This window comes from Populus trichocarpa, chromosome 2 (genome assembly GCF_000002775.5).
Source record: "Populus trichocarpa isolate Nisqually-1 chromosome 2, P.trichocarpa_v4.1, whole genome shotgun sequence".
Taxonomy (NCBI): domain Eukaryota; kingdom Viridiplantae; phylum Streptophyta; class Magnoliopsida; order Malpighiales; family Salicaceae; genus Populus; species Populus trichocarpa.
Window position 1 is genome coordinate 10,881,274 of NC_037286.2, and position 17,742 is coordinate 10,899,015.

General features: G+C 32.2%; 1 protein-coding gene across 1 annotated transcript; it reads right to left on the reverse strand.

The window, feature by feature from the left end:
• Positions 1-8,400: 8,400 nt before the first annotated feature.
• On the reverse strand, positions 8,401-11,204 carry LOC7461702 (autophagy-related protein 8f). Its single transcript, XM_002302485.4, has 6 exons — positions 10,941-11,204; positions 10,754-10,810; positions 10,607-10,662; positions 9,677-9,729; positions 9,378-9,496; positions 8,401-8,714 (listed from the first exon to the last, which is right to left on the reverse strand). Exons 2-6 carry the CDS (start codon positions 10,788-10,790, stop codon positions 8,611-8,613), a joined length of 369 nt encoding a protein of 122 aa, XP_002302521.1. The 5' UTR covers positions 10,791-10,810; positions 10,941-11,204; the 3' UTR covers positions 8,401-8,610.
• Positions 11,205-17,742: the final 6,538 nt, after the last annotated feature.

Consider the following 17,742-nt stretch of genomic DNA (forward strand, 5'->3'; position numbering starts at 1 on the left):
TCAGACTAGAATAAATGGAAAAGAAAATTACGAATAGTTCAGATAATTTCCTAAAATAGCATTTTTTACTTGAATTATTTGAATACTCGCCCTTAGCCTGGACTTCTGTCCTACACTTTTGAAAAGCTTCCCCTTCCATCAGCCACAATTGGCACCAAGTCCTATCTTTTATGAAAATATTTTTTTTAAAGAATAATTGTTTTTTAAACAAAAGTGTTTCCAGTTCAAATATTTTCTTTGATTTTTTTTTCTATAAAGTTATCCCGGTCTTATATATAACTTAGAACACGGGTATTATAAGTTAACATATGCTAACTCAACTTTTATTATCTAAGTTACGTGTTTATCATACTAACTTGAGTTGATTTGAGTTGATTTTTTTATTTTATTTTACTCAATTTCATTATTTCATATTTAATTAGTTAAAAATTAAACTACATTATTTTTTTTCTCTTGAAAAAAGGTTTTTTTTCCCAAGTTATTGTGATTTTTTTTATATAACTTTTACTTGTATAATATCGTTGTCTATTAAAAAAATCTAACTTATTTGATCTATTAGGACTATAATTCAAGTTATTGATTTTTTTAAAACATGCTTGTGATATTTAAATATTACTTTTTTATGAAAAAAATAATACACCCACAACAAAGCACAAGTACATATCTAGTATTTTGTATAAAATACATAAGAGATAATTAATTATACTTCGGTGCATTCCATGGTACATTGCAAATACTTTATTTTATTTTATTTTAGGTGGCTAGTGGGAAGGTGGGACTAGTTGGAGTGCAGTTTCAACCCTTTGATTGATGAGTGGGAAAATGTTTCATTCACCGGCATATCGCTCAACGCTAAAGTTTCAACAATGGATGTCTGTGTTTGTATTACAGTAAGAAAATCTGTTTTGTTCTTTCGGATCTTCTTTATTGGGATTTTGAAGTTTTGCAAGTATAGAATTATTTCTTTTGGAAACACTCTGGGAATTGATGCATATCATGTTTCTTGTCAGGTCCCGAGCCTGCCTGAAGATCATTACTAAGAGCGAATTCAGTTTGGAACACACCCACACATGTATACAAGTACATGAAGATCGATCTCTATTGTCTTTGATTTGTCGTGTCAAAATTAAAATACTCTAGAAACGAGAAACGACTCGGTCAACCATCTTCACAGACACGACTAAAAGACCTTCGATTAGATTCTGACTCTATTTTCTTTTGCCGTTGAGAGTTTTCTGAGTATGAATCCAAGTTTTAAGGGCAAAGAACTCTGTTGCTGACGAGCTATGACCATAAATTGATTCTTCGCCATACAGAAAAAATCATTTCACAAAAAAAAAAGAAAAAATAATGTCCATTTTCATATGAATTTATATAGAAATATCCGATTCAGTTTTCCTATCTTTCTCTGTTGCGAGTGCTCCTTTCATCTCCAATTAAGTTTCTATTGATCACACACGTATAACCTTGTAGAGAGAAATCAAGGTAAGAAATTTGGCAAACCAAAATAATTTGTCAAATTAAGTTTGGAATTAATGGAATTGCAAGTTTTAAACTCCACCGAAGCTTGCATTTGTTAGGAGGTGCACAGTAATCAAATTTAACAGTTGTTTTTATAAAACTCTCGTGTTTCATTAATAAAATAAAAATTAAATTGCTATTCATTTTTGTCTTTTGCTTCACCGCCATTTAGCAATTCTTGAAATGCTGTTTAAAATAAAAATGTCTTTTATTAATTTAACCTCTGTGAATGGTCTAAATCAAATAGCTACGACGACTAGCTAGCCAAAGTTTCCAAAAGAGCAGCCTAGTCACTTAAAAACATTATCCCCTCCTCCATTCACTGCGAAGATAAAGAAATTCATTGCCTGGGACCAAAATACCAATTCCCCATGTGGGCAGAGAATTTCAAACGTTGATTGTAACTGTAGCAACCAATGATAAACAAGTGCAGAAATCAACTATCATACTCACAATTCACAAATATGCTAACCTGCTTGGTTGCTTAATTACCCATATAATATCAATGTCATCAGCTGCCTTCTTCTTCTTCTCTTTTGCTTTTCTTTCATTTAAAAGAGAAGAAGAAGAAGGCAGATTATTCAACAATGAAAGAAAAGCAAAAGAGAAGAGAAAGAAGGCATATAATATCCTTCATTTAAAACCCTTGAAGTTACAAATTCATTATTTATAGAAATTCCATTTACGTGAAAGTTAACAAGAAATCATCGGTCCATATTCTTATAAGTACGTGGAATTACATCTTGCCGCTATCTAAACAAACACAGTACTGCACTTACAAGTTACAGCCACACACTCACATTTAACCAGTCCACTCAATATACGTTTAAATGGCATGCACATAATGTGATTAGATTGCATCCAATGGATAATGACACTCGCAGAAGATCTTGGCATGCAATGAGAGATGAACCATTTTAATGTTGGTGCAATTATCCTGCACAGGACATGTGAGCATCAAAATGATAAAAAGGAAAACCTCGTCTAGTAATTTTAACATAAACAAGAGGAAGAATAAGATGAAGAGAGGCCTTGGCCAGCGATAATCATGAGTCATGACATTGTAATAGTTAGTGATGCAAAATTAACATTTTGATGTACATCAACTAAAAAGATAGAGGCTCTTGCCAGCACAGTAAATCTAGCAGCCTATGCCATATAATCTAAAATATGATGTTATAGCTATGCAGAAGGCAGCGATCATTCGATCAAAACTAGGGTTCTTCTGATCAGTCCCTCTAACTTCTTATTCTTCATTACTGTTTAATTATATAGTACTTGGGATTGTTTTGGCTGACAGTGGGACTTATAGAGAGACATAGGCTTACAAGATAACCTAAAAAACGTGGATTTAAGTATTCAGTTATGGGAAGGAGGGTGAGTCTTTGGTGGAGAATAATCCAAGTTGAAACCAGGATGTCTTTCACCACGTTTCTTTTGAGGCACACGCCAAGAAACTGAAACAAGAGACTCTTTTTTAACAGCACCTGGATTTTTCTCTATCTCATCGACCGAGTCCAACTTCTGTTTGGCTTTCGAGTCCTTCAGCTTTTGAGCAATATTATCACCTATAGTCTTTGCAATGCTATCTTTTTTTGCTGCTCCAAATTCATTTGACGAAGAGGACTCCACTGTGGGTACTGTAGTAACCGAAATCTCCTTCTGATCATTCTGTAAAAGACCCAGGTAATGTTACAGCACGTCATGCAAGCAATTGAAGCTCAAGAAAAAAAAAAACTAGCAACTTGCACCAACCTGATAGGGAATTATGTGAAATTTTTTCTCAGGGTTATTGTTAATGTCAGCAAGTGGTCTGGCGTTACATGCATGCAAAGAAAGGCATAAAAGTGAAAGAAGAAAATAGCAAGGATATGTGATCACTGACATATTAAGGAAGACAAGCTTTAGCTGGGTAGAGAGTGTTTTAAGGTTCTAAAAATACAAGAAAAGCTTCCTGTACATATGAGTGCTGGTGAGTAGTAGTGGTAGTAGTTAGGGCAGTGGCACTGGTGGTATTTGTTGGAAGAGCATTAAATGCAAGTATCTCAGGAGATTAAAGTCTTTGTTTTGCAGAACATGCAAATGTATGGGTGAGGAAAAGGAAGGAGAAAGTGTGAAGATATGGTCGGTTTCTTTGTCCCTTCTCTTTCACAATTATATCAATTGGGTCCCAAGACTCAGCCCCCACCAGAGAAACAAGAGTTTAGAGCCTCTCCAGTAGATATACTGGGGAGAGAAGAAGAGAGAGAGTCCAAAAGAGAGATTTTCCTTACAAGAATATCACAATATATAATTAAGAAGCATATGGAAGCAGGAGTAGAATATGCAATGTTAAATTAACATTGACAAATTCAAGAAAGCTAGTGCAGCCCTCATTGGAGTCATTGTTTCTACCGAAGAACTCCATTCTCTGTCTTTGTGTTAAACCTTCGCTCCTTGCATACTTCCTGCCTCGTTTCTTGCCCTTGCCTGCCTTTCTTTTTTACCTTGAAAAACTTGTTATGAATATTTTATGAGTCATATATTGTATTATTAATGAAAAGTAGGTTGCCTTTTTAGTTTATGTTTATTATAATTGTTCCTTGTATGTCAATCTGTGTATTATGATTAATTTAAATTACCTTAATAGAAGACAAAAAAAGACAGAGGCAGCCAACATGCGTTACATTGTTTGATGCATGCATCCATTTTAAAGGTACCAAGTATCAATATATAAATTTTGAAGTGCTATATAGTATAGGGTAAATTCTTCAATGTCTTGGTAAATGCAACGTGCCTTTGATACATGTCTTCTCAGAAGTTTTATATGGGAAATTGGAGGATTTTTTTCTATCACAGTTTTAAAAAAATTTGTAAACATAATGGAAAACAATTTAGGGATATAGCGCAAATTTACAAGTCGTAAATAACAACTGCGACATATGAGTATCTGCGACTCTTATTTTCAGCACCTCTATTGATAGAGTTAAGGCTGAGAAGGAAGATCGAGAAGATAGGAAAGATGAAAATGTTGAGTTAGTTGAACCTGTTAATCAATACATGGCTCCTCCTACTCCTAAATCTGAGGTTGTGAGTGCGGATGACCAATACAGATGCAATAACTAGGTTAATAGTCACATGCATTCAAGCTTATCAATTGATGAATTGAAGGTTAGAAAAAATTCAAAGATAATTTTGAATGTATCACTGCAGTAAAGCGGTGGCATGTAAAGAATCCATTGCGGTACAAGGCCCATCGTTCAACTAAAACTTATGTTCAGTTGCAATGTGTTTAGAAACCAGTTTATAAATGGTATTTGCATGAAAGATATCACCAAAGGTCTAATTCATGAAAAATTTCAAAACTGAAAGGGTTACACACATGTCAAAACCCTTTTATATTGCAATGTCATCATCAGATTGACTCAGATCTCATTGTCGAGGTGATGTTGACAATTATAAAGAGGGATTTAAGTACGAGTGTTGCAAGGATTCAAGTTACTGTGGAAAGAGATTATGAGCATGAAGTCTTTTATTAGAAGGCATGGATGGCTAAACAGAAAATATTAGAGCGATTATTTGATACACTCGGAGAGTCATTTCAAAACCTACCTAAAATGCTACTGGCCATCAAATATTCAAATCTAGGAACAATTGTCACTTAGAATTATAAAATGGTTAATGGAAATAAAGCAACATTTAGGAGTATTTTGGGCATTTGGTGCTTTAATTGATGAGTTTTATTATTGTCGTCCTCTAACTAATATTGACGGTACTCACCTTTATGGTAAGTACAAGGCAAAATTGTTGGTTGCAGTTGCTTATGTTACGAATAATGAAGTTTATCCGTTGTATTTTTCTATTGTTGAAAAAGTGACAAACAATAATTGGAATTGATTTTTAGATTTACTTTGTTGATATGTGATTGGTGATCACATTAAGTTATGTATTATATCAGATAGAAATGCAACATTTAAAAATTCCATGGCCTGGATTTTTCCTAAGCCTATTGAATATCATTGATATTGTTCACAACACTTTGTGAGTAACTTCAACATTATGTTAAAAAATGTTGCCCTTGAAAAATATGTTACATAGGATGTGTATAAATCCTTTTAAATAGGATTTTGACATTTTATATAAGGATTTGTTGGAGACTGATGATGAGATCATAGCATGATTAGAAGTTGAACTTAAAGAAACTGTCATATGATTCTGGTAGTCATTGTTATGGCAATACAACCACGAATTAGTTAGAGATTTTTAATAATGTTTTAAAAATTATGTGTCTTGCTTGTATCGGCTATAGTGCAAATAATTTTTTTTAGATGTAATAAATATCTTGTGGACCATAGAGAAAAAGATGAAGATTTTTGAAACCATGTTGTATTATGGCTTCTAAAGGTCCTAGCTGAATTATTTGTTGGTGCGATAACTTCTAGATCACATATGATATCTTTATTTGATTCTAGAGGTTGGATATTTCAGTCTGAGCCACCTCTAATAGTTGGTATTACAAAAGAAGTGCGAGAAATGATTAATATCAATGAAACAACTTGTACTTGTGGCAAATGACAATAGTATCATCGACCATGTTCATACCTAATATGTATTGCACTTTTCAAAACATGGACCATGTGCAATTTGTTGATGATTTCTACTCCAACTTATCATACAAAAATACATATAATCCTTATTTTCAAACCTTGTTTAATACATCACTGTGGCCTATATATATTGGTCCAAATGTATAAGGATGTCCAACTTTATGGTGAATGAATTAGGGTCGAAGAAAATCCACTTGTCTACATAATGAGATTGATGCTAGAGAGGGGTACTCACTAAATAGATGTGGTATATACTGTCAAAAGGGTCATGACAGAAAAACTTATGAAACTAGACAATATATATTACTTTTATTTTTATTTTAAATTATGTAAACTTTAATTATTTTTTTGAATTCAACTAAATGGACGTTCAATTGTATTACAAAGGCTAATAATTTGTTGATAGAAGATCTCAAGGGAGGCGTGGTTTAGACTAGAGGAGGTTCTACTACTTTTAGGAGTGTTGACAGACAGAACCATGTGATTGTTGATGTAAGTTCTGATGATAGGTCGGTTGTATATATGCAGGATTAGTATTATTCCAATGATATTTGGAGCGGAGAGGTAAGATGTTTAGATTAGTAGCATTTGTAAATAACTATTTTAATTAAGCCTTGTAAATTATTAAACTTTAATGATTTTAATTGTTTAAATAACTAAATTGCTTGATTTTCAGGGTGGTGATCCTGTAACACCTCGACAACATGCATTGATGGAGTTGCATGGGCATGTCTGTTTATTTGTTATCGACCCTGGTAATTTTTAGATCAATCATCTGCGTGACATATATCTTGATCGCGTATTGATTGCAACTGTGGTTGAGTGATGGAAGCATGAGACACATTTTATATTTAAAATATACATACAAAGTTAACTCTCTTTTTTGGTTATATATGATTTAGATTAAAAACACTTCGAAGATCAGGAAAAAAAAATAGAACAACCACAGAAAATAGAACCTTGAAATCATCAAGTCTAATGTTGAGAAAGAAATCCATACTTACTGCTTTACTAATTTCGAAAGAAAAATAAAGTAAAGGCGTATTAGTTAACGAGTTTTATAAATACACACTTTATTAATTCTCTTTGTTTGAGATCTATGTATATTTTTTATGAGATAAGAAATGCAATTTGTATATTCAATGTGATTAAATTAATTTAGCATAAAATGAGTGGTACTTTTAATAGAAACAACAGTCTAGTTTTCTTTTTATGAATATTAATTTTTATTTTTAAAATATTTTATGTTTTACATCTTTTAACGAGCTCTATGGTTTAAGTTTTTAACTCTTTGCATTTAATTTTATTTTCACATATATTTTGTTACTTCTTTAAGAAATTTGAATTTTCTATTTTTAAATATAAATGATTTGGTGGCTTCATTTGCATAGAAGATTTAATTTTATTATGATAAAGCGATCAAAATTCAAAACTTAAGGAATTGAAAATATTTTGTTCCATATTCCTAACAGAAGAAGGTACGGTACATTGATTCGCATCTGAACATTGAATATAACAAACGGTTTTTGTCTTGATATCAGTTTCAAGTGTTCAGATTCTTGGGGTACAAGTGAAGAGGAACACGCAAGTTTTGGTGCTGAAAACTAAATTAACTCATCGCCCAAACGAATTTGCAACATCAAGATGGAAGTGCAAGACATCGGCGTGTAGATATTGCAATCCAGCAACCAAAAAAGAAAAGTAACCAAAATAGTTCCAAAATAGTTGCAGAAGCCAAGGTGATTACACCTCAACCAAGAAATAATCACAACGACGACAGCCAAATCTTAATTCCAAACTGGTTAGAATAGACTATCTATGCTACACGGATCGCATACCAAATCCACCTCAATATTAAGGGATTTTAATCTCGACGCTGGCTTTTATAAAAACAAAAAAACCTCAGAGTCAGCCTGAGGCCTCTTGGCCCTTTTCCTCTAATAACCCAGCGAGTCCTACATTGAGAGCTAAACCATCCAAACAATAATAGCAACAGCTTCCTACAGATAACTTATCGCTTCTCTAAACCGAAGTCTGCAGCGTCCGACACTGGGAGGGAGCCAAAATCACAAGAGGATTAACGGGCTGACAACAACCACCTCCACGGTGCAAGCATATCGTACACACTAAGTTTTCTCAGGAAAATCCCATCCTCACTCTTTTCCGTTTTGTCACTCACCACCATATTCATTTTACAGTAAATTATATCTGGGCAAGATTCAAGATTTACTCTAAAGTAAACTAAGACATTTGTTCTGCCGTTATGGAGGCGAAAACTGAAATAATTATGCGATAAAAAGAAATCATGTCAAAGATATTACTTAAGTTTAGCAGTTGATACCATTTCAGTTGCAGAAAAGCTATACACAACATACAAACTTTACAAGAAAGACAACAAGGTCATAAATCATAGGGCATAATGCCAGGACTGTTTGAAGTCCTAGGAAACATGAGAGGTGGTAGCTTCATCTTGTCAATTTGTAACGACACTGAAAGAACTTGGCTATGGCAACTCATGACACCCAAATGTGTTTTCCCCACTGTATGTAACATAGAGAAATCCATCTTCATCCTTGTTTTCATCATAGATTGTGGACATTATTGCTCCTGCATACGTTTGGATTAAATAATTATCACTCCAGGTTTATGAAAATGTTTTGCCTGGATAAACTAAAAATATCCACGATTTTAATGGGAACACACCAGTTACATAAAAAAATACATAGACTAACTGATATACTTGCACTGCATATGAACTAATTTGTGCTAAACAAAGTTCATATTGCTATGCAAATTAATGTCCATGCATGATGGGAATTTTCAATGTTCGCTGAGTAGCGGAACAATTTAAATAAAAATGAATTTGATCATTAGATGTCTAAGCGATAATTTAGTTTCAGCTGAAAAAAAACATCTGTGCAAACCATTTAATTTGTGATTAACTAGTTTATTTGGTTGATTTTGAAGGAAAAGTTACCCAAATAGAAGAGTTTCATTATCATAAACTCAGTTCAGTAGTAGTGTCTTGCAAATGCTCCCAACCAGCAGCCATTGTTATATATATATATATATATATATATAGAGAGAGAGAGAGAGAGAGTATATATATATATATATATAGAGAGAGAGAGAGAGATACATAGATTGATAGATTGATACCAGCAAACCCAACCAGTTGAAACTTCAAAGTTATTTTTCAGAAGCTTAAAATCGTATGCACATTGTATGAGGTGAGGGGGGAGAGAGAGAGAGAGAGAGAGAGATTGTTACCGGTTGGTGGGAGAACATTGTCCACAAATATAAAAATTGCCTTTTCTGCACTCAGTTTAATTCTCTTCCGGATCACATAAACAAATTGACCCACAGTCAGGTCAGCAGGAACTAGATATCTGTAAAATTCAATCCACGTCAATACTATCTTTTGCTCTTCAAAATGTATAAATAAAAAGAACAGGACAAAAAAGTTGCATTACTATGACTAAAAATGCTGAAGGAAGATCCCTGCCATATTGTGGAAACATGCAGGAAACCAAGAGAGAAAGCATTTGCAATATGCAAGTGATTCTTACTTTTTCTTGTCAATATTGGGAATATCACTTCTCTCAGCCTTCTCCACAATTACCTAAAAGTTAAAAGTGTTAGTAGCTAGACAGGCTAACCAGGACGAGAAAGGTACCAAATGACACTGCATCTAGATATTAGGTTATCAATGGTAGAATTTATAGATTAAGCTCCTATTTGGCATTGCGGTAATGATTGCTTTTCAAAGTGTTTTCGGTTAGAAATGCATCAAAATAATGTTTTTTTAATTTATTTTTGACATCTGCACATTAAACAATGCAAAAACACACAAAAAATTAATTTTAAACAAAAACAAAATCAAATTTTGGGCAAACAACTTGGCCGCAATGTCAATCGCTCTCTATAGTGACATGATTTGAGCAAACAATGTCATTCGGCATGCAAATTGAGCACCATGTATCCCGTCCTGCACATATGCAATTAACATTCAATAGATGAATAAGGTGCTGAACTACACTCAACCACAAATTTCAGCCCAATGCAACAATCAGGTTCAAATTATCCAAGCACCCCGAAATCCCATATCAAAACATACAAGATTAAGGCAAGTCCTGCCACCTAAATTGTTCCAAGATTTAAGAAGCTTCGTTCAACAAGAGAAATAAACGCAAGACTTCGTGTTCTGCTCTCTAAAATGAACAGCGAAATATTTAGGAAGTTCTTCCTCATTATATAACCCAACAATCATTTCGTGCCAAAACTTAAAACTTCAAGCAAATCCCCCAATTTCATTGAAGGACCTTGTTTTCGAGAAGAATAAGAAGACACCCTCGCCCAACAGTCACAAAATGAAAGATTGAAGCTTCAATCAATTGTTAAAAGCAAAAACAGCCTCATATCATCATGTAAAAGGAGCAACAGCAGCTCAAGCCCAATCGACAGTAATTGATGAGAGAAAAGGTAAAAAAAAACCTTACCGGAATTCTGTCTGGGTATTTCTCCCTGATTCTCGCAGCTTCAGCTCTCCTCTTCTCTGTAGAAGGAAAAAAGAAGAGAATTAGGGTTTGTTTCCTCAGTAATACGGAATCAGACAATATGACAAACCAATAAAAAAGAAATCATACCAAAATCATGCTCTTGCTTGAAGCTGCTCTTAGTCATATTATTTTTTGTTAAATATTCTGCAAAAAACACAAAATTATCCGCCGATTATTAGGAAACTAAAAGCGATCAGTTGAATCAAAACATAAAAATAAAAAACACTCAAAATCCAAGCAGTGGTTAAATTTTATCGGCAAACAAAAGCCTTACACAGATACAACTTCTTCAGGAACAATCGATAAAGAAGATGATGGCTTGTTTAAGGATTGGAGTGATGAATTTATTTATACAAAAATCCGATTCCTCTCCGGTTAAATTGCGTTAGGTATAGGACAGTTGGCAATTAAAGGTCGCCAGGTCAAAAAAAGGGGAGACGTTTGGAGTACGTGGTTTTGTGTGTTTGGTTAATGGAGGAACTTGAAAGCCGATCACCGTTGATGAGGATTTAAGGATAAAAAAAAAAATTAATAATGGGACCAGCTGTTTCTTTTGCAGAGCTACTAAGAGCTTACGTGTTCTTATGATCCCACCCATTAAGTGAGGCCCAAATCCAGTGACGAACTTATCTTAACACGTGACATGCCGTCCTCCTTTGCTTTTGCTCTAAAGGAACTTATCCACCTCCTCCGTTTAGAAAAGCTGTGGCTTTAATTTTTAAAAGTAATGCATAAAAGAATTGTTGTATTGATTTTTAAAATAGTATTAAATATTTAAAAACCATAATCACAGCTAAAAACTGTAATCAAAATCAACTTGGTGATTCTCAAAATCAAAATCACAGCTAAAAACCTTGTCAAATTAATATTTCGGATTCCAAATTTTTATTGCTTTTTTTAAATCAACAATATTGCCTAAAAATCTTTTTTTATATTAAAAAAATTAACCCAACTTACAGCATAAGCATAACGCAGGTCTTCGACTTGTTGTCTAGTTAGGATGATTGGAAGTGTGGTTGTTGTTGTTTTTCAAGGTGTTTTTAAGAAATACATCAAAATAATATTTTTTTTAAAAAAATTATTTTTAATATAGCGCATCAAAATAATTTAAAAACACCAAAAAATATTAATTTAACGCAAAGAAAAAAAATTAAAAAAAAAATTAAATTTTTTTTAAAATATAAAACAAACAGCTTCACGGAAAGCTGGAAATAAATTATTATTTAGAACAAAACAGCTCATGAATTGTGAATCTGTGCTCAAACCTTGCAGGGTGCTCATGAATTGTGAGTTTATCCTCAACCTTGCAGGCTGCCCATGTATTAAGAGCCTAGGCCCCAAGTCCTAAATAAAAGGGCTAGTTACCTAGGCCCATTAACATGGCACGTGCCAAACCCATTTGAGCGCCAGATTGGGTTCAGAAAGACGATCAACAAGCAAGCTGCCCTCTTTTTTGTCATTGAACCTTTTTTTCCTCTCAATCCAAATATTCAAAAAATGTACATCGAGGATAGTTTTCCTCTCCCAGGAATTATGGAGACTCATGCACACATCGTTGAAGATACAAAAATATAGGTGTTGCTCCTTCATTATACAATGAAACAATAATTAAAATCACACCATTATTTAAATAAATTACTAATAATAAAAGATGGAAAATAAATTGAAATATTTTTAAATTATTACTTACGGGTTATCAAAGAACATTGTTTTTCGGTATATTTTAAAGAGTTGAAAAATAATTAACACAAATATCATTTTCATTGTTTACTCACCAGTGATAAATATTCTATTTTATGATTACATGTCAAATTCACTGATAAGCATACCAACAGACAAAACAAATCATCGATGGAATGACATATGGTTTTTTTTGGATGATATGTTATATTTAGAGATGAAAGTACAAATGGACTCATCGACAGACCACAAATAACCGATGAGAGTTTTTCTAACGAATTATTTATATTCGTGAGTCTGTCGGTAAAATTCATGCTGATAGACTTGAGTGTAAATACCGATCGGAAATTCTGTCGGTAAATCTAAAGACTCTGGTAGTAGTTTTGATGTGCTGATGTTAAAAATAAATTTTAAAAAATAAAAAAATATTATTATAATATATTTTTAAATAAAAAACACTTTAAAAAATAATTGTAATTATACTTTCCAGAGATCACCAGAATTTAGCTATAAAACAGAAAGTAGGATAATTTTTTTCGTTACCCTTCACTCATATCAAAGTATGACCGGAAACATGAAGTCATTGAATTTAAACTATCAAAAAGATATATCTCAGACATCATTTCCCAGAGACAGAGACAAACAATTGTTAATACAAGAGCTCGTTCAAACAATAGTAGTGCAGAAATAAAAGTCAAAGGACAACGCATATATAATAATATGCATTTGCAAATGGAAATGCAAATGCATGCATGCATTATATGTATCTCGAAACGATCTCGTGGTCTATAACCGCCGCCGGCCATCTAAATTGTTGTACTTTAACCATGGCCTGCCAACTATAAAATAAAAAAGACAAACTGGCAAGAAATATTGATAAACATGTCGTGAGTGTTTTGAGGATTAAAAAATATCAGACTTGCTTAGAAGGAGGATGTAGTCATCGGCTGGAATATTAATGATTTTTTTTTCTTTCAACTTCGTAAAAAATATCATTGAGCCTCCTTTCATATATACCTCAAAACATCGGTATTTAGATTTAAACTGCGCATTCATTTGCAGTTTCTCTTGGAATTCAAGTCCTAAGATCTATAAGACTTTTTTAATTAAAAAAAGAAAGATGAGTTATTGGTACCATTAATTCTCTTTATTTATTCTAAATGCGTGATCCCAATTTGATTTCTAGTTCTTCATTTATTTGATAATGCAGCGTGGTATATAAAAATCCTTGAAAACATCTGCACGAATAGTCTTCCACTACGTGAAAAGAGCCTACAACAAGCTGGTCACCACATCGATCGATATTGCAGGGCGCCATAGCTCTTGGTAGAGGTTCATACAAATTGATCCATGAGGAATTCCAAAATAAAAAACTAAGTGAGTATTGAACTAGAAACCTCTCCCATCTTAAGCCGGGCGACAACTCCTCGTGTGTTGATCTAGCTAGCTAGGTTGTCAACTAACCCTGTAGAGTTAGCTTAACAACCAAGTTTGTCGCTTATGATTTTAATTCATACGAGGAGCCTTCAATGAAACAATAGCAACAAGTTCTGGAAATCATTCAATGACAATATTGGTGCTTTAAAGTGCTCTTTTAGGTTTGTTATATACGTGGGGGGCTAGAGCAGGCGCCGATTAAATTTTCTAGTGTATTTTCGTTTGCTTGGGGGGCGGGCTACCTTGACAAAAGAGAGAGCTTGCGACCAGCCTTTTTGGCAAACAAAGAAACAAAACTTGTAGAGAAGGATAAAGAGAAGGAGACAAAAAAATTAAAAATCTTGAATAGAAAACCAAAACGAGCTAGCTAGGGAAGAGAGAGGCAAGTAAAGCGAGTTTGAGTTGGGTCACTTTACACTTCATAAGTGGAGGAAGAGAGGGTTGTTTTTGAGCCTTCACGTGGGATGTAAGGATAAACTAAGCCTTCTTCCTGACATGTCCAAATCCTGGTTACCCTAAACAATTCCTGACAAACCTAAGCATGTCCCCCTTGTATCTTCACAATTCATCACCAGTTATTGAAATCTTGTCTAGACAATCAAACCACTTGCCTCTTCAAGTTGCTTTAATGCCCTTGTTGGTTCCTATTATTGTCTCTCAACGATTATACATGTCCTGCCCTCTTCATGCCCATGATCTGTATACGCGTGACAGTGAATCTGTGGATGAGCAAGGTGACACTGTCTAAATTGACCGTGCCCCATTACAGATTTGACCAAACCCATTCTCGATTCTATAGGAGGTAAAATGAGAAAACATGGAAAACTGAAAGCAACATTGAAACCAAACATGCTGCATCTGAAAGGCTATAATGTGTCCAAGCCTGGTACTGGAAAAAAGATACAGAAAACATTCAGAGTCTACTGTTGCTCCGCGTCATATCCCACCCTTTTAAGGAATTGTTTCTTCATCATGTATTTGACTGATATATTTACACATTGCCTATATACAAATTCACAAATTAATTTGCTTCTTGAGTACTCTCAGATGAGAACACCATTAATTACCTTTGTTGAATTAATTTCTTTTTACCTTCATTTCTGAGGATTGTAATATATTCCCCAACTAAAAAACCATCTACATTGAACTTATAGGATATGCAAAAGGGATAAGGATTTAATGTTTTTTTCCCCCATGGTGTATATCAAGAAATTAATAAAATGCAGTCTGTCTATATAGGCCTTGAGGTGTGATTCCTTGCTAAGGAGTCAAATTAAAAACTATATAACTGCAAGTCCAAAACACTAATTATCAGTCTTGGAAGATTATATATCGAGAGTACTGTTCCTTTTAATCAAATCAGAATATTGATATACTTAGTTTTAATACGAAAAAAAAAGGTGTAGATCATTTGAGGAACCAAGGAATAAAAGAATTCCCCCATTGTACGCATGGCATCTATCACTTCTCACAGTAAAAGAAGAAAAAAACTCTCGAACTAAATTTCTCAAAATACAAAAAGCAACAGAATTCCATTAATTTATAACCACGGTTCTACTTTGTTGCTTGTACTCAACATTTCCGTTGATAATATCATTTCTTTTTTGCATGCCTTTAATTGAATTAATATATATGAACATTAATAAAAAAAACCTACCACCTGATCATGAAACTAAATATATAGAAAAATAACCTTTTCTAGAAAAAAGAAAATAATAATATAAAAAGGTCATAATAAATGTAATATATGTTGAGGTAGAAAAATGATTCCTAATTAGACTACAATTTTAACTAATATCTCAACAACCCCTCCTTAAACAGAGAGAGTCATTTGGATTTCCTTTATATTCTCCACAAAGAAAATATAAAAGAAGACAACTCAAATATGAGTTGTTTGTGAAAATTAGAATATTATTTGATGTTTGCTCTCAAGAAGATCTTATTTAAATGAAAGTTTCTCATTGTTAAACTGAGTATTTAATAACATAAATTAAGAGAAGGATTGTAAAGGCAGAAGAAGGATACCTAACTATAATAAAAGACACCCTTAAGTTAGGATCGATCGTTTGTTCTTGATGTTTACATTCTAAAAAAATCTAAGTTACAGAAGAGCACCTCATTATTAAATTACGTGTTTAAGAACATTAATTAGTTTAAGAAAGAGATTGAAAACATAATTTAAATGCAATTAAGTTAATTTATTGAATAACAGTAAATCGGAGGAAAAAAAGTTCAAATACTTTAGGTATTTTAGTATTTTTAATGGTCATCGAAGTTTAATTGGAGCGACTAATTGCCATATAATTTGCAGGGAATGGAAAATTGGATGCTAGAGCTGTTTAATCACTCTGTGGTCGATCATTAGTTGATCAATATTTAGTCGATTGTAAGGCCATTTAATTTATAATTGTACGAAAAGATTTTTATATACAATTTAGAATAGTTAATTCATTTTTATAAATATTTCTATACATAGCTTACAACGTTACACACTGTTTACTTAATATTAAAAGAGTTAATGTAGTGAATCATTAGTAAAAACAAATACGTATAATATTTAAACATCAATAATTCTAGGAAGATGGATATGACAATTTCAAAAATTATATAAGCAACCAATATAATACTCTTCATATAATTAAATAAATGAATTATTATTATAAATCATATAATGTCGTCTAGACTTTTTGTAAGATGGTTCAGTTTAGATAATTCCACTGTTTCTAAATTATTTTAATTTGATTATAGCAATATTTTGAATACTATGATGCACGTAACTTATTTATTGTACTAGTAAATACATTTTTTATACGATCACCCATGCTAATTAATTTAATTAACTTCACCAATTTTGTTCTTAATGTGTGTGTGTGTATGTGTGTGTATGTGTGTGCGAGTGCAAGCATTTGTGAGGAAAATGGTATTATGTTCCATATCAATACAAAATTATTCACTCAAATTAATCTCAATGCAATTAACACTATACTTAGCTTCCATAAAATTGTTTCATTATTATTTTAACTCAAATTTCAATACAATTAACACCCAACTATTAGAAACCTATTTATGATTTGATTAATTGTTTCATTGCTTTTACTAAATTTATTTTATATCATACTTATTAATTAAATCCAAACATATATGTATCTATTCAATTATTTGAATAACTATTTGTATAGTTTTTTTATCAATTAAATTTAAATAATAAATAACATCATTATAAATAATAAAAAATAGTTCAAACACACACACACACACAAGATATCTTATATCTCAATGCATATTCACTTGAAACTCTTTTAAAAAATTATTTTTAAACAATATTACAAGTTATATCACATAATTTAATATTTTTTATTTAGAAACTACTTAATTGAAAAATAATAAGAGTGTACGTGAAACACAATTTAGCCTAAAGATTAAAATAAATTTCAAAACACCTTGAAATGAAATGATCTGAGAGACATTTTTCTTATTTTATGTTTGATGAAATTAAAATACGTGGTATAAGTTATAATACAACCACTCATTTAATTATCAAAATAAAAATAAAAATAACTATTATAAAATTTTCATTTTATTTTTTAAAATTTTATCTTTAATTTCTCTATTGTCAACTTTTTTTTTAATTAAAACCAAGAGACCAATTTTTATTATATAAAAACCTTGCATTAATTACTATTAAAAAGCAAAACATCTAAACCACACTAGAAAAGAAGCAGGAAGTTAATTTATGGTGATGAAGAGTATGTTACCATTTTATAGTATATAGTATAAGATGGATAGAAAAATAGATAGATATAAATCAATTGATATGTTTACAATGAAAAAGGTATTGAACAATTAATTTATAGCTAACGATACATTTATATTAATTTATAAATCAATGAAAAAGGTATATATATATATATAGAGTGAATTCTCTATTATATATATGAAATTCATGGATAAAATAATCA